Below are 20,598 nucleotides of genomic sequence, written 5' to 3'. Positions count from 1 at the left end.
GCTACTAAGGGAACAAAAAATATTTTCTTATTGCTATAAAATGTGAGTAAATCCTAGTGCTTGTTTCAAAATATGGTACAAAAATGACTTAAATGTTTCCTCCTGTATACTGCACTGCAATTTAAATATGTATTAGTGTCCGAGCTTCACCACTGAAAGGGTTTGTTTCTGATGTATTTAAATTATTCTTTTAATTTTTCTTACTTTCTCTTGCCCAGAGGCTGATGTTTAGCAATTTTTTGCTCTTACTTGTTTTCCCTTTTTGTTATCACTTTCCTTGTTTCATCTTCTGTCACTTTCCTTTTTAACCAAGCTGGATATGTAACCCTCTTTTCTTAGAGTTGTAGATCTCAGAGGAGTTCCTAAACATCTAGGAACATCCTAAATGTTCCTTTAACTTTCAAAATTTTCTTCCAGACAGACTGTGTTTGGAATATTGGTCTTTTTCAAACTCCCATTATTGATTTAGACTCTGCAGTTTTGTGCAGGTGTGAAATTAGACCATAGAATCACAGAATCACAGAATCAGCTAGGTTGGAAAGGACCTTGAAGATCATCCAGTCCAACCATTAACCTAACACTGACAGTTCCCAACTACACCACATCCCTCAGCGCTATGTCAACCCGACTCCTAAACACCTCCAGGGATGGGGACTCCACCACCTCCCTGGGCAGCCCATTCCAATGCCCAACAACCCCTTCTGTAAAGAAATGCTTCCTAATATCCAGTCTAAATCTTCCATGATGCAACTTGAGGCCATTACCTCTTGTCCTATCACTTGTTACTTGGGTCATTTGTTACCATGGTCATTTGCATCTAGGCAACCAGCTGTCATTTTTTTCCAGCTCAGTGAGCAATTTATTTGTACTTGCATGAACAATTTCTAATATGGACTGCCTTTGCTGAATGGAGTGTATTATTTGTATGGTGCCTAACATGTTTCTGACTGCATTGAACAAAGCAGAGGTTCTAGGAGAAAGGGAAGAGAGGGGAAAAAAGAGAGAGAAAAATGGGGAAAGTAATGCCACACATTTTTCATATTTCATATTTTGATTACTCAGGGCCAGAAAGGTCAGGAAGGAGAGGATGAGCCCACAGAATCATCAGGAAGACCAGGAGTAGAAGATGTGCAGAAAAAAGATCAAGGATCTTCTGGACTTCCAGGGAAACTTGGACAACATGGGCAGCCTGTGAGTATTTTCTGCCTATTGAAAGAATGCATATATTTTAGAAAGGGTAATAGTCATTCATCAGACATGCATAAAGGGCTGAAACTCCACAGTCTCAAACACTGGTACCAGTCATACTTCTACAAGATGGGGTTTTAGCCCCACCAAATCAACACAGGACCATTGTATCTGCTTTGCACGTGCCAACAGCTATACAAGGGCTTGATGAGAGACAATGATTAGAAAGCACAAGGCAAAAAAATGATGTGCCGACATACTAATATTCTTAGAGCAGTAATTCTACCAGCCCTTCAGGCAGCCTTTACAGTGCTGCGCTACCTTCCCAGCTGTTATATTTGAACATGTTCAAAGCTGCTGGACTTCAGAACTCACATGCCTCCTTCAGTGGCTTCTGTATATCCAGGATGTTTCCCACTTCATATCCTTCTGAACCATCAACACAAGATAAATCCAATTAAACAGAGGTGCAAAAAAAATCACAGTATGATGTAGTATTTGTTACAGTTCTCATTATTTTGTCACTGCATGACACAACAAGCTATAGTTAATTGCTTTTCTTGTTTATTGCTTCTTTGTTACAATGTTTTATTTCCCTTTCTAACAAAGATGTTTTATTTTAGGGCGTTCCTGGTAAAAATGGGTTACCCGTAAGTACTCTTACACATATTTTGGTTAACTGAAGAAAAAAAAAAACCAAACCACAACACATCTTTTTACTAGAGACTCAGCTACAGTGAAGTTTAGGCAGCAAAGTGCTTTCTCCGTGTGCTCTCTTTAGAAGGCAGCTCAGGCGCTGTAGTTGACTCCCTCAGATTGCCAAGAGAGGGGGACCCTCTTTTGAGGACCCTTTCTAAGAGAAATTTATGATTTCCCAGTTGCAAAGAAAGTAAGAGGTATTGCATGCCATAAGCAGCTATACAAGGAGTCCAGCTCTGGTGAGGTTGGCTTTTTTGCAGAGAGGAACTTCAAAAAGAGTACATACTTCAGACCCAGACCTCTTCCACAGCAAAACAAAATGCTTCACTGACCCTTCATAGACACATGCTGCCAGGTTGCCTGCTCCTAACCTCAGCTGTTATTAATTTTGCAGATGTACTTCTCACCCCTCAGCTCCTGTGCAGCAATTCAGCTGCACCTTCTGCTTCAGGCTTCCTGCTTTCCTTCATCTGCATTCTTCTATTTTACCCTCTCTTCTGTCACATTTGCTGTCATCTTCCTGTGCTCTTCCTTCCTTCCTTCTCCAGACAACTCCCATCCATAGGTCAGTTCACCATGAGCTGCTGATAGATTGCATATGCATCCTCCATGGTGAAGAATTGCCTAGCAATGCACACAGTAACAAATTCCATGAGTGTCTCCACTGCTGTTGTGTATCTGCCCTCTGTTGAAGCTTTACTACCTGGCTTCCTTGTTTCCTTACTCACTATCTGTTGCTGCCACTTTGTGCATCTTTCCCCTTGCTAAGATCTTCCCACACAGAGGCTGTCATCATTACCATGCCTGCTCCTCCTTTTGTATCCTGCCACGCACCACTGCTGTGAACTTCTTGTCCCTTCCTGCCCTCTCCAAGTGAACCTCAAATGAAAATGGTATGTTTTAAGATATTAAAAATTAATTCAGTAGTCATTCATGGGATGCATTGTTCTGCTCCTGCATGCATACATTGGCATGCTTAGAGAAATGTAGCTGGTTTGGGAAACATTTAGCCTAAATTCAGGTTATGTATCATTGGAGCATTTATGGACAAGAGGTTTATATTTTCTGTATTAGCAGAAGTCTAACTACTTTCAAACAGAACATTTTCAGAGAAAATTCTATGAAACCAAAATAACAGGGAAATGACTTATAGAAAATTGTGCAAATGTTATTCAAATGCTTCGAAAGCAATTGTTTTGTCCTTGTAAACAAATCCTTGTAAAACATTCCTATTTCTTATCATAGACATTTTGTTATATCTCGTGAAATGAAATGTTGCCCTGTATTTTCATAGTCTTTTGCCCATGTGCAGCTGGTTTCTGATCTTGTACATACCTATGCAACTTTACTATTGGATTGATGAGGCTTTACTCAGCAATAAAATTAGTATCTGCTAGATTTATATTGGCCATGTGTTTGACACTTTTTAATGAAATGGATACCAGCTACTCTACAGGAAAAATAATAATGGGAGAAAAAAACTTTTTAATCTTACTGATAAAATTTTCTCCATAACAAGCTTATATAACCCACCTTTAAAATCAGGACAGACCTAAAACTTGAGCAGCAGCATCCATAATCACACCTGTCCAGATTTCCAAAATGCCATTAAGGAAAAGAGAATTTATTTGCCTTCTGAATTTTTATTCCAGTGTCCTAACTGAATTCATAAATAGCACTGACTTTAAAGCTGGTGGGAGTTCTTCCTAGCCAAGGATCAAGCTTCCATAGGAAGACCATATGCATGTTACATGTAGATAAGATGAACATATATAGAAAGGTTATTTAAGATTAATTTGACCGGTGAAGTTTAGAATGGAAAATGGGGTGAAATGCTATGTAGTACCACATATTCCCTGCCAGGTGTATGTCCTCAGGAAGCATCCTACTTAGTAGGAACTGAATATATTCAGGTGGATCAAGGCAAAAGGATTTCTGTAGAAGGTGATAACAGCTGATCCTAATGGTATGATTTGGTGCACTCAAGGCAGCAGTTTGCAGTAGCATGTGACAAATATATCCCACTATTCTCTGTTGCCTATCACTTTTGTATGAAATCTACAGTAGATTTCTTCCAATTGTCACTTTTCTCATAGTTTTAAAGTTGTTAGGGAAGAGGCAGAATTCTAGCTCGGAATTTACCTGCTGTAAGCATATTCAGCAACTTTTGAATAAATGAACACTTTCTTACCTCTTAGATAAGTAAATGGCTAAAACAGAGAAAATTTGAAGAAGGCTTTTCAGACACTATTTGTTCCAGTGGAACATTATAGTTTTCAAAATATAGTCATCAGAACTGTGTGGTCCAGTTAGCATCGTGTCAAATCCAAAAGCAGCCTGCCAAGTGTTGCCATCTGTATCTCCCAAACAGGCTTCACTCCCACTTTGTTGTGAGCAGAGTAGATGTGGTAAGCGGCACATTTTGTGCACTGCCAACTGCATAGAGGTGTAAGTCCCATTAAGTCCCATATCTCCTCCCACTGCACAAACCAAGAGTTAGAATCTACAACCCTTACATCCAGCCTCTGCTGCTAACTGTACAGACTGTTTAACCTGCATAAAACATAATGAATAATTTAAAAATTTATTTCCTTTTAGGGTAAAAATGGACTTCAGGGACTGCCAGGACTGAAAGGAAAAGCAGGTTTAAAAGGTGAAAAGGTATGTGTCCTGTTAATAACTCACAATCAATCAGAACCCATTTATGCTTGGACATGAGTTAAATTGGTACATTCCAAGAGAAGATTATTATTAATAATAATAATAATAATAATAATAACAATAATAATAATAATAGGGAATCACAGGAAGAATATAATATCCTGCCATTCACCCATGAATTTGCATAAAGGGCAGCCATAACAGAATCATAAGGATTTTTCAAGAATATGAATAAACTTCAGCAGTAGAAAAAGTTGAGCTTTCACAGGAGAGCTAAGGAAGATATATTTAACTATTAATAAAGATAAGTCGATTGTTATATATTACTTATTTGTGCAACTTACTCTACTGGCTAAGTGATTTAACAGAGGCAGTATAATCATATTACCCTCATGAAACAAACATAATTGAAATAAGAGTGAAACCCTCTGAAGAAACAACTTGTATCACTTCTGAGATGAAATGAGCTGTAATGGATTAATCTATCATTGAAGAACATGCTGTACATAAAATTGGCACACAGCCAGTAACTCCAGCCAAATTAATAAGTCATTTTATCCGTTTACCAAAACAATTCAGGCTTCATAAACTCATCATTACAACTCTTATAAATCTCATGTATTCAGATTCAATTTGAAAGGATCCAGAATCGTTTCAAAGGTAAAATTAGTCTCCACTATAGGCATCAGGTCACAAGACTGCTGGATAAAGGCTTACCATAAGCTGTAGAGAAGTGAAGGTATGTCAGGCAGTTAGGCAGCATCTCAGATACAACAGGATGGGGAACACTCTTGCACTCCCCTGGTGAAAGCAGCATGTCTGGGACCCATGTCAGGAACTTGTTCACAGAAGCAGGCAGCATGGGAGACAAACAGGGGCACTTAGAAGTTCATGCACAGTTACAGGGCTATCATCTCTCTGAGGCTACAGACATAGTAGGATAACTCACAGCTAGACTACTGTAGTGTATGGATACAGGCTCTTCAGGGAAGATAAACTGGGAAAGTAGATTATCAGTAAGACATTAAATCAGTTGGCAACATGCACTACAGGTGCTCTGTACAGGCACTTCAGAGCCTCATTTCTGAAAACTCTGAGCAGTCTTAGATCAGCAAAGGACATATTTGATGGAGTTGTTTCCACTTTGTCTCTCCATTCCTCCCCACTCTTCACTCTATCCCCAACCCTGGACTGCACTGGCAGAGTTTGGTAGCAGAAATCTGAAGATTCTAGACTGCAAGGGAAAAAATAATGAGAAATAAATTCCAGATTAAGGACTGTGCTATTGGTGGAGGACTTTGAGAGGGTGCTACTTACATCTCGGTCAGTGCTAAAGCCTGCAACATGGAACACAGAATCCCAGAATCATTGAGGTGGAGACGCCTCTCTGGAGAATATCTAGTCCAGCACCCCTGCTCAAAGCAGACGCAGCTAGTGCAGGTTGCCTAAGATTGTGTACAGTTTGTTTTAATATCTCCAGGGATGGAGATTCCACAACCTCTCTGTGTAACCTGTTCAAGTATTTGATCATCCTTAAAGTGGAAAAACAAAGTCGGGGGGAGCACTACATTTAGATGGAATTTCTTCTATTTCAATTTATGCCCATTCCTTCTTGTCCTTTCCCTGGATACCACTGAGAAAAGTCTGTCTTCTTCATTTCCACCCATCACATGTATATGGACATTGTCAAGATCTTCCCAAGTCATCTTTTCTCCAGGCTAAATAGTTTAATCTCTCTCAGCCTCCCCTCATAAGTCAGAAGATCCAGTCCTTCCGTTGTCTTTGTGGCCTTTAACTGGGCTCCTTATCTTTCTTGTACTGGAAACCCCAAACCTGGACACAGTACTTCAGGTGAGTAGAGCAGAAGGATCACCTCGCTCAACCTGTTAGCAACGCAGAAATTGGTACATGGTATCATCTAACTGTTCTGTGGTTCAGACACTGAAAGTGATTGTGATACCACCAAGAACTGCAGTGCCATTAGTCTCACCTGAAAAATATTACAGCAGTTCTAGATACATTTTAACAGTATCATACTCTAAGTAGTGTGACATAACTCATTATTCTATTAGAGTACAAGACAGACTAGGCTAAGGTTTCCAAAGCTAGAACGAGTAACATGCACTGATTTGTAGCGGTCATGTACCTAAAACTGTGCCTACCCTAATGGGTCCCTCAAAATCACTACTGAGTGTGTACATAGATGTCACTGCTATGACTTATGTGGTATTCAGTACTATAAGCTGTCAGGTAAATACCACAACACTCTTTGTGATGAGATAATTTTTCCTTCCTTTCTGAATAACCTCTGTCATATTTTCATATCATACCAAAAGTTGAGTGCTTATAAGATAAATCACACAGACAACACCGAGAATAGTAATATACAGTTTCTAGGTTTTACTAGTAACAGTAATTCTATAAGTAATATTAATAATTAATTATCTTGGTATAACTCAAAGGCTAGGTATGGTTCAAGGAAAAATATTCTGCAACAAATAAGTCAAGAAGGTCTTGAGTGATGAACAATAGATGTTAGGAATTGATGTCATAGTCATTGCCCATTTTGGACAACACCGTATCCAGAGAACAGCACTTCACTGTATTGTGGGAGGGACAGACTGATTTTGCCCCAGGAGCTACATGGAATCCAGAGCCTACCAACTGACTATTCCCTTGCATGACTGGACTGCATGACAGGGTGAAAAAAATGGCTGATCTGCTCCTGGAGAGCCATCACTGGAACAGTAATATGCAGGAATAATACCTCCTCCTAAGCTTGATAACATGTGGTACAGCAGTCTCTGAGAAGAAATGTATCATCTTGCATAGTCCCATTGGTGGCAGGGATTCATGCTTTCTTTTGAGCTGGCCCTGGTCTCAGACACTTTGTGTCTAGAATATAGACAATACTTCATGACATGTCTACACACTTGTCAGCCTTTCCATAAGGTTGGACTAGATGATCTTCAAATTCCTTTCCAACCTAGCTGATTCTGTGATTCTGTGACTTGCTGAAGCCCTTGAGCAGAAGTAGAATCTCTTGATGTAGCCCAGGAGCTGCACAGGTGTCTGTAGTCCATGGTTTTCTATAACTCTCCCCATTTAGCTAATTCTGCATTCTTCGCTCCTGATACAGAGCTGATTTGGACAGTACCTTCCCTCTCTAGGGACACTTGACAGGAGCCTCCTTTGGTTCTGCACTGTGAAACTTCTATAGCCCCTCTAGCAAAGGCTCAATTTCCTCTATAGTATGTGTCAATCACGCAGTGAAAAAGCTGGAAAAAAATGGCCTAATCATCTATTTGACAATTGGCTTCCCAAGTTTCCTGCAAATCTGCTTTGGTCATTCTTGTGACCAGAGTCATTTCCAGGATGCTTGGAATATGACAGAAATAATTCATGTTAATAAACCATAAAATCAGTCAGACTGCTTTTAATGGAAACAAAGCAAATGGAAAAGATTTCAAGATAATGGTTGTTTACATTTCTTCTACTCAGAAGCAAAGGGCACATTAGCAAAAGAAGCTTTATTTTGCAGCTGCTGCAGCTGCTACTGTTGTTAGGTAACTATTTTGATCTCCAGCAACAAGTGCTACATTTACACTGCCAAATTAAACAGGCCCAGGAACTGCCTGAATTGTTGATGGTTCAGACTTATGAGCATGATCCCTGATGATGTTTTGGCCCATGTCAAATAGACCTCTCTCAGATAATGCCTCAGCATTATTCAGGGGTAGCACTGGTTGGTAACTGTTCCCAAGATGCTGCAAGATAATACTGTGCATAGGTCGGCTCTGTTCATTCTACATGCTTCCCCAGTGCTATCCCAGCAGAATTTTTACTTTCAAATACTCATCATGTTGATGGGTTGCAGTATAGTTCTCATGTTATTTCATGAAAATTGCAGAAAATTACTCAAATTTTAGCTTTGAACATATAGGGCTAAAAGGAGGTCCAGGGCCAAGAACATAAGTACTGTGAAAACAGCCAGTCTGTTCTACCTGACCTCGGGGCCAAAGAATGGTTCCCAGCCTTATTTTATTGAATAGAATTTTAATCAGAAGAACATTTTGTCAGCAGAAGCAGCTTAGCTGTAGCAAGAAAAAGCTATATCTGGAAGCAAAAGACTCCTGTAGTCTATTCCTGATTACTTATATGACTCTTTTAGTTAAGATAACTTAAGCTTTGTTTTACATTTTTAAAATCGGGCTAGTATTTTCAAGGGATACTTCAAAGAGTCATTGTGAAGATTAGTCAGCAAACAGGTGCTAAAAATCCTAATATGTTCAAAAGCACTATGGAATACTCATAGCTTCATATGCAGAGCTTTCTCTTGGAGACACTTTAGCCAGACACAGTTCCTGTAGCAGAAAGCAGAACAATCAAGAAGACACTGCTCTGATCCTCTTTTAGACATGTGAATAATTTTTAAATTATTAATTTTCCAGAAAATTATTTCATTTTCCCAATCAGTGTGATTTCCTAGGACCCATTATGTTGGTATGGTGAGCAAAGCTTAACAAATAGACCTGTGTACACACACAAAATAATTCAAACCAGTTATGCTAGGTTTGAATACTAAGCAAGTATTCAAACTAAAGAGAGTCAGCACTTTTTCAGCATAATAATATTTAAATCTGAGGAACAGTAGCAGGACCCACCTGCTTGTCTCTGGTGGTTCTCACTGAAAATGGAAAGTTCAGAATAAATGGGGCACTACGTATCAGTGAAAAGTGAGGAGCTGGCTGTCACTTTTTCACTGTGGTCCTTACTCAGTGCAGAGATACAGACATGAGATGCTCCTTGGGAATGGATAAAATGAGGCTTCCTAGTCATGACTGATCCAAATGTGAGAGCTGGGGGTTTTTTGTTCCTTGTAGTACACACAAAGTAGAAGAAACTGCATGAAAACAAGCACAAAACACTGACAGGAGCTAATGTAATAATCAATGTAATGTAATAATGTAATAATGAAAAAAAAGGCAAAGGATATGTTAAAATGTATGAAGAGTATCTGTAAATGAACATGCTGGCAGACAGTGAAAATAGCCCCAAGTTAATTAAACACATTCTCTGTGAATATGACTGAAGTATCACTATAGGAACCATTTGGCAAAGCCACGGGGAACAAAGAAATGAATGAATATATTCATCTAATGAATTCTCAAGCATAAAGAGCAAGTGACCAAGAGGCAGGTAAAATTCCATGTTTCCTGCTATGTGACTGAATATATGAATTTAGAGAACATAATTAAAATTCTCCTAAGCCCAGAAAACAAATTGACAGGTTAGAGGGTAAAGCATAGATCAGTAGAGGCTGGCTACCAGTGTCAGTTATGTCTCTGTGACTTCTACCTCTTTAAAAAAGCTCAGTGCAGCCAGTCTGGTTTCTCTCTTACTGGTGCATGGTGGGAAGGAGATCACGCTTTGCAGCTCTGCAGTGTCAGAATGGGTGTGTAGAAATTTGTGCTACATGAAAGCGTTGGTAGAGGAAAGGTTGAGCTTTTCACTTGCAATGGTGAGAGAAGCTCTGGGATATGAGTAGTTACATTGCTTGCTCTTCCCATCTAAATGTACATCTGTCCTGAAACCAGGATCATCATGTAGGAAGAATGTCCAAAATGCACATTAAGGAACTCCTCAGAACAGTGAATTGCAGTTATTGAATACCAAAGGCAAGAAATGTGAGACAGCCAGAAAGGGAGAGGACACTGTATTTTCTCCTGGAATTCCCTCTGTCAGATGTATCAGGCAAAAAGTAAGCGGGATCAATTACTTTTAGAGGTATACAAGACTTCAAAAACTGAAATTAAATGAGTGCCAATCATTTGATGAAAACAACATACTTATTAAGCAATCATGATGTTTTGGTCTGCCAGTTAGTCTTGATCCCACTGGCCCCATTTTAGGGGATGCAGAGGCACATCCTTCTCCCAAAAGAGTTTAAAACACAAAGGCTTAGTGAATTCTCCAGAGAAAGGCACATAGATAGTCGAGAATAAAAAGATACATTATAAAAGAGTTCCAACATATGATTAGAAAAGTTGAGGTAGAATCTCAACTCTTGACTTAAGTGAAAAATGTTGGAGTTGAGCAGAACATTTAATAAAAGTCATAAATATCTTAAACAGAAGCACTTAAAATTAACCTCAGGAAAATGTCAGAGATGATGTAAGAAAGCCAAAGAAGAAGAGATGGTAGTAATTATGAGAGAAAATGACACCGTTCTGAACAGGGCCTTTCATTGTGTTGGCAGTAGATAAAGGTCAACACATAGAATAATAATCATGGCATAGCAGTATTGGAAAAAGCATTACAGATGGTAGAAGTAAAATCAAGAAATTTAGTTATTGAGTACCATGGTGTCACCACGCTTTCTACTTATTTACTTATTGTGGGCAGGGGCATATAATGAAACCTAAAAATGCAAGATTCACAATAAAACTATTCTGACAATAAATATACTCTGTCTTATGCTGTTAATACTACTTGTACATTTGCAAATTCATTGCAGAAGTTAGAAAGGGAAAAGCCCTTTCTTCCTTTGCCAATGCAAAGATCGTGTTTCTTGGGAGCTTGTCTTAGAAATGAACAAAGTTCAACTCTGCTCACAGCATTTAAGCAGACACTTCTGTTGCTTCTTGTGACTAGAAACCCACACAGATTGAAGCTATTGCTGAAAAGCCCTGCTCTGCCTTTATCTGATTAAATCCTGCCTGATTTACCTTCATTTCTGTTTTAGGGTGATCCTGGTGAGGGATTGCCAGGACCCCCTGGACCACCTGGACCCACAGGACCATCTGCTCCTTCCAGAGGATTAGTGAGTATTTGGGGTTCTCTGTCAATGAGCTAGGCTTGCCATAGAGGAATTCAGAACTAAATAGGAGGTTTTCCCTGGGAACGTAGCCTGACTGCCACAGAGACAATAATTTTTTTCTAAAACACTCATGCAGAAATGCAAATAAATGTCTGGCTAAAGGGTGTGAGTACTGTAATCAGATAGACAGTATTCACATTCTAAAAAGCCAGTCCATGTGTGTGCTCTCCTGTGCAAAACCAGTAATATATGGTATAACAAGAGACAAAAATATCATCAAAAGGGCTTTATAAACCTGAATTATTCATTTCTTCCTGCTACTGAACACAGAAATGGTTTGCCAGTCACTTGCGTTTGCTGTCATTAAATACTACAGCACGTACCAGTGTGGTGACAATGTTCGTATTTTGCATGCTCAGTACTTAGGCAATATTAAAGAATACATTTCAGATGCATCTCTCTTCTGCACTTGGACCATTCCCACTGTTTTCATGAGGTTACATGTATATGCAGCTGAAGAAGGAATCTGGCTGGGAATTTTCAATTCATGATGTGGAAGCTGATTTTATACAAAGACACAGCCCACCGCTGACTCCAGTGGAAGTCCTGTGGTGAACTTTGAAAAAATATCTGTCACACTGAATATTGTGAACATTTAAAAAAGATAGTTTGCAACATATTCCAGTGACCAAAATGGATTATATGCTCCCCTGATCTAGGGTCTGCTAAATCACACCAATATGTTTCTGTATCAAACAAATAGAGTAACGATGTTATGAAGGGCTGCACAATTTAGCTGCCACTGATACTGACTTCAAGAGCCCATCAAGGCAGATCCAGATCACTAGGACAAGGTGCTCCAGTCCGCCCAAAGGTGATTTCTCTAAATGTAGCAGTGAACAACAGATCCTGCACCACCTTTACTTTTTTGTTGTCTGTGATAGCAAGTTCCAACACTTTTTACTCTGGAGTGAAGTGAAAGGAGTCTCAGTGCAGCCAAGGAATGCATCCCTGATTCCTGGGCTCTTGAAACATTAGCTTTGGTACTATTGTAACTGATTCAGATACTAGTTCTCTGTGTACTTTGGGGGTGTAGTTTACAAAGCATACACAGCTGTGAAACTCACCAAGGACTTCCAACGGGAATCTCTAGTTAATTTACTTTTATATGAGTTGACATTATTTCATTTTAAATATGGTGGAACTCACACATGTAGAAAAGTCATATTTCAACTGCCAGGTTGGTTTATTCCTTTTAATTTTTAGCATTATGAGTTCTATAAAACTTTATAAAGTCGCTATAATTTAAGAAAACGGATAACTGGACTTCACTTTGCTAAATATGCTATGCAGACAAATCATGGCAAATTTTCAAGGAAAAATACTTCTTTTTCTTTAGAGGTTTAAGAAAATTCTTTGACAGTATGCATGCTGGCTGTAGTTTGCACTGCATGTTCCATAATATGAGAACATATATTGAAGCTGAGGAACCTTGAATCTATTGTATTTTCTTATAGATGAGTACAACTAGATTGCGATACTAAACCCAAACTGGTTTTCTAACAAAATGTTTTAGAGAATGCTTTAGTATGTTAATTTCTCTTTATAAAGTGCCTTTTTAGATTCCAGTTGTAGGAATCCCAGAATTTGGCTTTTGAACTGAGGCACATTCTAGGAAACAGTGGCTAGATGTTAGGTATGCATGTTAGGATATTTCTAATGTTGACAGGTATCTTTCCAAAGATAAAATTTGTCAGAGATATTGCTTCATCTTCAGTTTACTAAACAGTCACATAGCATGTGTGTACTGCAGATTGTTCTCATTGTTCTCATAGAGCATCTGCAGGCAAATACAGAGCTGAGTGTCAACAAAATAAGGTGGTATGAAGGACCAGAAACCTGACTGAAATGTTTTTGTTGTATTATAATTTATTTCACCAGTAACAGTCTTCTGCAAGGATATCGATCATAACTGTATTTGCAGCAATTGACAAGTGATATTTTCAGCTGTCATCTTTAGAAGCAATATTTTAAAATAGAGTTCTCCTAATTTCAGAATAGACTGGAACCTGAAGAATCAGGTTCTGGAGACATTGACAAAGAGACTGAGATTTTAAGAGTAAGTATATATTTATGTTTATTTCTCATTAACATAACAAAGTTTTACTTTTCTCACCCAGACTGTAGAAAGTCCATTTCACAATGCAAATTTTGTACATGATAAATTCACAGCATCCAGAAATGCTTTGTAAGTTTTCATTTCAAGATCTGAAAAGGCTTAGGTGTATGTGAGTGTGGAAGAAGTGTGAGAAAGGAAGAGGACAACAAAGAAATAATGGCAAGAGGACTTCTTAAAATGAGAAAACACTTTTAATATGATTCTAAGAAGACAGTAAAGAGAGAAATGGGAATTATACTATTCTTTGCTTTTTTTGATTTGTAGTACCTGTTCTAAAAAATAAGTTTGTCTGTGTGAAGTACTTTACACTGGAACTTCCACTATTGATCCATTTTGATGGTCATTAGAACTTCCTTGTATCCTTGCCTTTGTGAACAGCTGTAACACTGTCATGTCATAGCACAGAGACACTTTGGCTTACTGAAAGTTAAAAGGTGTCAGTACATGTTCCTCAGTGAGGTCTCTGGCCCGTATGATATGGGAGACGAGAATGCTGTCATTGGGAAGGAGTATTCATGTCAGGTAAACCCAATTCTTGGTCTATCAACGCCTACTTGGCCACTGGTTAAACTGGTACAGTCAAAGTAGTTGCCACCTTAGATGTTGTCCTCATCCTGCTCCTGGAGGTGTCAATCTCAGCTTCAGAAAGAATTTACTTGTCTTGTGAAACGGCTTAATTTTGCAGACATAATATTCAGGAAAGTCAGCATCAATTTCAGTTCACTTCAGTAAGCTGTGCTGTCAAATGCAGCTGATTCATGAGCTTTCAGCTGTGCTTGGGATCAGCAGGTTCCAGGAGCAGAGCAAAACAAGTAGGATGATGAGTACTGGCTTAACATTTTAGCTTAGTCTGTCACTCTTAGCATTATGTGTCAACAGCCTCAAGTAAGATTTGTTTTAGGGATTGAAATGGTACATTGTTCTTGTGCTTCCCCTTCAAAGAGAGTTCACATATTTTGAGAGACAGTACTTAGATGAGCATGGCTGGATTAAAAATGGGACGTCTGGCCTGGTTTTCTCGCTCTGCTTCTGAGCCATAAAGTGGCAAAGGAAACATTTGAAGTGGGGATCTTTTTCTACTTATTTTTTTCTGGACTGTTGTTTTCAGAAGAGAGGATATCTTTCCTACATATCCTGCACAGAACAATGTGAGTTTTTTTAGAAAATAACATCAATCGACTAGAACTTGCTGCCAGATCTGGAATTATTTTTTATGCTTTGTTTCGTTCTTGAGACACTTCTTCACCCATTATCTCCAGACAATCAGCCAGATCTACTTTTACCATGTTTCTGTTGAAAATCCAAGTAGCAGTCTATAAAATATGTATTGCAGTTTCAAATAATGTGGTTTTCCACCCACAGAACCAGTCAGATATATAATGAATCAGGCAATATATTACAGATAAGGACAACTGTTAGGAAAATGAGGTCAGGTGGCTGAAGATGAAGAGACATAAATGAGGCGGCCTTTACTGATCCATCTAGATGGAGTGAAACATAATCTTTTATGCAGTCTTTGGGATGAAGCATTTCCACCCTTTGATTTGAAGCTGTTTCCTCAATAATACTGCAGCTTTCTGAAGAATTAACTTCCTGGATGCCTGTCTCCTATGAATTTCAGAATGCCATAGCATTCTAAGGCCTCTGTATTGCAACACATCTAGTGATATCTTTCATTCTCTCAGAGACACAGAAGACTTCTCTTCTGTTTCTTCTTTCCTCCAAAGTGCCAAATACTTTATTCCCAAGGTTCTTCAGGCAAGAATTGCCACGTGCTGAAAGTTAGTTATCTTGCCTAATTTAGAGGCCCTTTAGATGCCCTATGTCGTTAACAAGACAGATGAGTGCTTGAAATAGCTCCCTGCAGAAGGCTCTGTTGACTGTACTGAAAATCCAAGATGACCATCATCCTAACAGAATACTGTAGATAACTCTAAGTAAAATTAGAGTTCTTGCCTTACAGTGCCATGCTCCAAAATTTCAAACTGTTCATGTTTGCCTGCTAAACAGTAACAAGGATAGATTTGCACATGAGATATTTGTTATTTGACATTTGCAAATGTATTATTTCTCCTAAAGTAACATATTTCATTCATTTTACTCAATTTAAATAGATCTGTTCATGTCCATGCAGGATAAATGTGTGGCCATTTTTACAGCAATAAACACAGTCAGGTCTTTGCCATGAGTCAAAGTTCTCAGTGACCCAGCAATAGCATGGAGAAACCCTTTGAAATGAGTAGAGAAAAAACTAACCACTTCCCTCTGTTCAGTGATCCCTTGGTTTCACTTTGGTTAATTTTCTTAATACTAAGTTGATCATTGGGATATCTTTAAGGTCTTTACTGGATTACATAGAGCTGACAACATTTTTTGGTTTTTAACTGACTGCTTGCTATTGCATGCCATGAGGTGGCAAGGATGGGGGAGGTCAATGTGACCCTCCGTAAGGGTCTAAACTACAGTTGGTTCTTAATGAAGCAGAAGGGTGATGGTAAACCAAGCTGAGCGTTTTATGAACCTGAACATTCTGTGTGAGCTTTTCCTGTTCCACATATATACAAAAGAACCTGCTTAGAGCAATTTCTAATACTGTTGCTGATTTATCCAGGGTCTTCCTGGGCCACCAGGCCCTCCAGGACTGCCTGGCCTTCCAGGAAAGCCAGCACCCCATTCAGGTGTAGGACCTCCTGGGTCACCAGGGGAAGATGGAGCTTCTGGTGAACCAGGCCCTGAAGTGAGTATCCGTTTGTGCACAAATGTTAATGTCATTTCTGTCCTACAACACTAAGTTCTAAGGCTTACAGTCTGTATAATTCTTAATAATACTGAAGAATATTTTTAATTGAAGAGCTTGGATTTTATGCACATTTTTTACAAAAAAAAATAACCAAATGAACATCTAGTTAACCAAAGCACATTACTCCACAGCGAGATGTACATTTGGCAGATAGATATTGATAAAAATGTAACAGAATAAATAAAAAGTAAGGATGCTTTTACCAACACTGAATAAGGATGAGAATTTTTTTTCCTGTGGTGCTTTCAGGAAAATTACTAAATCACTTACATAATCTGCAGGGAATTTTTAGCATAAATTGAATGTTTCTCTTTCAGGAACTCTCTTCTTTCTTCAGCTATGTAGAAACACTTATTTAGAGTTCTACTGTAAAAAAAGGGTTGCTGAAAGTTTGGATGTTAACTGTTAACCAATCCTCAGTAAAATGTTTTTTTAGTAAAGAAAATATTTTTTTTTCATCATTGATCAGCTCTGTGAATCCTCTCTGGAACTATATTTACTAATATGGTTCCCTTATTTCTTATCAACCATCTGTCAGTAGCACTTGTTCTCAGGACTAGAATTGATCTATATATTCACATTACCTTCAAAGTGCATCACCATTGCTTTATCTGACAAGGTGTAATCAGCATATATTAAAGTGTATTGGTGACACATGTTAAAGAGGAGATCTCACTGCATCTCAGCTGTGCTGGGTTTTTTTGACAATAACCAAGTCAGGACTTAATACAAAATCTAAAAATGTAGGTACAGTAAATTTTGTCTGGCCATCAAGGTGGAAGGCAGCATCCTTTGTGCAGAGAGAAATTAAGCACTTGAAATCTTTAAAATAGGATCCAAGAAGCATGTGCATGGCAAAGCAATGAAAACCAAGAGCTGATGACATAAGTAGCCTGTAGGGAAACACTGAGAATAGCCTGAGTTGTATGTTATATCTTACTTAGATCCGCAAGGAGGTACACCCATCCAATACCTCAGGCCCCTATCCTGAAAACTAGTCCTTTTCTGTCAGGAGCTGGGTCTCATACTCTCAGGTTACAAGAAATTGTAAGTATCACAAATTTTTGTTCATCCAAACTTTAGGCCCCTGCAAGATGAAGTGTCCACTCCACATAGGACAGAAATCAGGGTAATTTTCAGACTTCAAAGTTTCAGTGTTCCCTCTTGAAATAGACTGTATCCCTATGAACCTCACTAAATTAAAGCTGCGATAAACAGAGTGCAGAAGATGTAGCTGTACATGGACCATTATTTTGCTGTGCTACACGCAGTTTCAGTGTTTGCTGCACTCAAGGGCTTTGGTTGTGTTTTGAGTATTTGCTTGGTTATTAAAACTGCAATGTCCTTTTGTTTTACAATTTTATAGGTTAATTTATAGGTTAATTATATAGGTATAAAGCAGTTAGTCATTCTGGCCTGCTAATGAGATACTTCACTAAGGTGAAATAACCTGGTACCACAGAAGTAGGCTCAAAAAGTATTTTTCATCCAGGTATGTTTCACTGACTTGTTTCAGAAAAGGCCTTCTCTGTGTATGCAAAGGAGCTTTGAAAACTACGTTGTATCATAATTAACAGTTGTAGAACCTTAGAAATATATTACAGACTTAAATTTGTAGAACCTTAGAAATATATTACAGACTTAAATTTGAAAATAAATATCAAACTTTTATTAGTGTATTGCAAACATTGTGCTTTTTTTTCTGTTATTCTTTGCTTTCTAGAGATAATCAATGGATTTTTCAATGGTTTTATGCAATAATATGGTAAGATCATGTTCTGCATTCTCGGTGGTTTGTTCTCAGTACTATATACAGTTAGCCTCTGATCCAACAACAAGATGCACTCAGGACACATTTGTCCTGCAGTTACAGTAGCATAGGCCAGTTCTTGTAGACTGGCTTCAGGTAAGCATGGAAGTAGTCAACATTGCTCATGCAGCAAGCATCATGGAGCTCAGAGCCTGACAGCCACAAAACCAACAAGGCTGTTCTGCACTGAACTTCATGCTGCTACAACAACATTGACAACCTGGCTAATTTAATGCACTGCTGATATATCCTGCAAGGAAAAGCCTTACATGTACCTGGAGCTCCAGTAGCTTCCATCTCATTAAACATGTCTAAGCTGTAGGGCCTGGGTGTGCTTCTGTGTTTTAGATTGCTGACCTTGTCATTTCCTGATAGCATAAAAGGGTAAGACCCAGCTATCTACAATGCCTTTCCACCTACATCATTCTACAGCATGGTTTCCTTGGAAGAAAGTCCCAATGACTAGGAATGAAAGAAATGTCTGGTCTAGAGGATGTAGGGAGCGGGACAAAAGGTTGTATTGAGAGCACACTTGCCCCACTAGTTATTAGGAAACTTGCCCTTAACAACCCAAGGGCTAAGATAGCAGGAAACCTTTTTTCATTCTTTCCTTTTCTTAATTACTCTAATTAAGGAATTAAGGCCTGAAGGGCCCATGGCTTAGTTGAAAAGAGCTGTAGGTGGACTGACAGCAGCTTTCCAGTGTCCTGCATCCTAGGCACACTCCTTAGCTTGCCTTCCTCAAGCTTTGCTTATCTTGCTGTTCACTAGGCCTATCAGGCCTTCCTGGATGTTTTCTGCATTGACTGCAAAGGGGAAACATTTCCACAGCACATTCAGTCTTTTTCAAAATCCTTTACAATATGCTAGACCCTCCCACCCTGACAATGAAAGGATGAAGAGCTCATTCATGAGCACAGACCAACACCAGTGTGGTGGTTTGACCTTGGATAAATGCCAGGTACCCACCAAGTCACTCTATCACTTCCCCCCCTCCCCTCTTTTTTTCTCAACAGGGCAAAGAAGGGAAAGAAAATAAGATAGGAAAAATAAAATCAGAACAAAACCAACCCTTGTGGGTAAAACAAAAGCAGTTTTAATATAAGCAATGAGAAGCAAAGGTCCGTGCGCAGAAGCAAAAGCAAACAGATGTGTTCTCTCCTTCCCATGAAGAGGTGACGTGGGGCCTTCTCAGGAATCAGGGCTCCGATACGCGCAGTGGTTGCCTCGGAGGACCAAGGGTGCCCCCACCCCCTTCCTCCTTTCTCCCAGCTTTATACTGAGCAGATGTCCTATGGCCTGGAATATCCCTTTGGGCAGTTGGGGTCAGCTGTCCTGGCTGTGTCCCCGCCCAAGATCTTGTCCACCCCGTCCCACTGTGGGGGAAATGTCAGAAAGATCCTCGGTGCTGTGTAAGCACTGCTCAGCAGCAGCCACAACACCAGGGTGCCATCAACACCCTGCCAGCTCCCAGCATCAAACACAGCACCGTGAGGGCTGCTGTAGGGGACAAACAATTCCGGCTCAGCCAGACCCAGTACAACTGGATAGGTTACTGTTTATCACAGTACTTGACTCCAGGACAGAGCTTGTTTACTTGTTAAATTTATTTGTTTCTTTATTATCAGGTTATTATTTCCCTAAAATCATAAGCTTGGCTGAGAATCTATGAGATCAGTCTCACGAGTCTTTTTTTGCTTTTTGGACTGTGAAATTTGGTATCTAACAAACACGTTTTCATGTTTGGGGGTTGATTTATTTGTAACCAAAAAGGCTAGAAACTTCTTTCACCTAAAAGCTGAGATTCTCACCTGACTGTGGGGAGGATATCCAGTGTTGCCAGACTTACAATAATATTTCAACACTGTAACATTGTTGGAGAGTAATAACAAACTCGTTGAAGTGGGGTTTTTTTAAGATGTGCCCTAAATATTTCCCACTAAGTGCCGCAAATAGCTCGGACTAAGAGAACAGCAAGTGCTAAAGACTATGGCACTGCAGTGGTTTAGGCATATACTTCATTGTACCTTTTGTCTCACTTTAAGCATGAACAGTGGTCTTTATAGAATATAATCAGGGAAAAGGCATAGCTTTACTACATAAATGCAGTGCCTGGCCAGTCTTTCCTTATTTTCAATTAATTAATTTCCTGACTTTGTATTTTATTAAAGGTAAGTTATTTCTAGCCTATATAGTCACTGAATAACTGGCTTGAACCTAAAATAAATCACATCCTCTGGGAGTTAGGAGAGTATCAAGTGTTCTGAAAAGTCCTGCAGAGACCTGTCATGAAAATGCCTATTTTTGAAACATTTCTCAGAACCACAGTATCCTCAGAGAATAATTGGAGGTCTTCTGTCCTCTAATACAGAGCAGGGTTGTTCCTGAGTGCTCATATATTTAAAATAGAAAACCATTTTTCAGTAACATTAAGATGCTTA

At 39.0% G+C, this 20,598-nt stretch overlaps 1 protein-coding gene across 3 annotated transcripts in view; it reads left to right on the top strand.

The window, feature by feature from the left end:
* The window catches only part of LOC113476917 (collagen alpha-1(XV) chain-like), a 147,046-nt gene that overhangs the window by 61,071 nt on the left and 65,377 nt on the right, over window positions 1-20,598 (top strand). For 2 of the 3 annotated variants that reach the window (XM_026842919.1, XM_026842921.1), the window contains exons 8-13: window positions 1,060-1,191; window positions 1,812-1,838; window positions 4,486-4,548; window positions 11,294-11,371; window positions 13,425-13,487; window positions 16,159-16,284. In XM_026842919.1, coding sequence (XP_026698720.1) covers window positions 1,060-1,191; window positions 1,812-1,838; window positions 4,486-4,548; window positions 11,294-11,371; window positions 13,425-13,487; window positions 16,159-16,284 — 489 coding nt within the window. The remainder of the gene's footprint in view (window positions 1-1,059; window positions 1,192-1,811; window positions 1,839-4,485; window positions 4,549-11,293; window positions 11,372-13,424; window positions 13,488-16,158; window positions 16,285-20,598) is intronic. The other variant, XM_026842920.1, reaches the window with a different exon arrangement.

This window comes from Athene cunicularia (assembly GCF_003259725.1).
Source record: "Athene cunicularia isolate RWA chromosome 2 unlocalized genomic scaffold, athCun1 chr2_part1, whole genome shotgun sequence".
NCBI classification, from domain to species: domain Eukaryota; kingdom Metazoa; phylum Chordata; class Aves; order Strigiformes; family Strigidae; genus Athene; species Athene cunicularia.
Note: the sequence above shows the minus strand (reverse complement) of the source record. Positions and strands in the feature narration are given on the sequence as shown.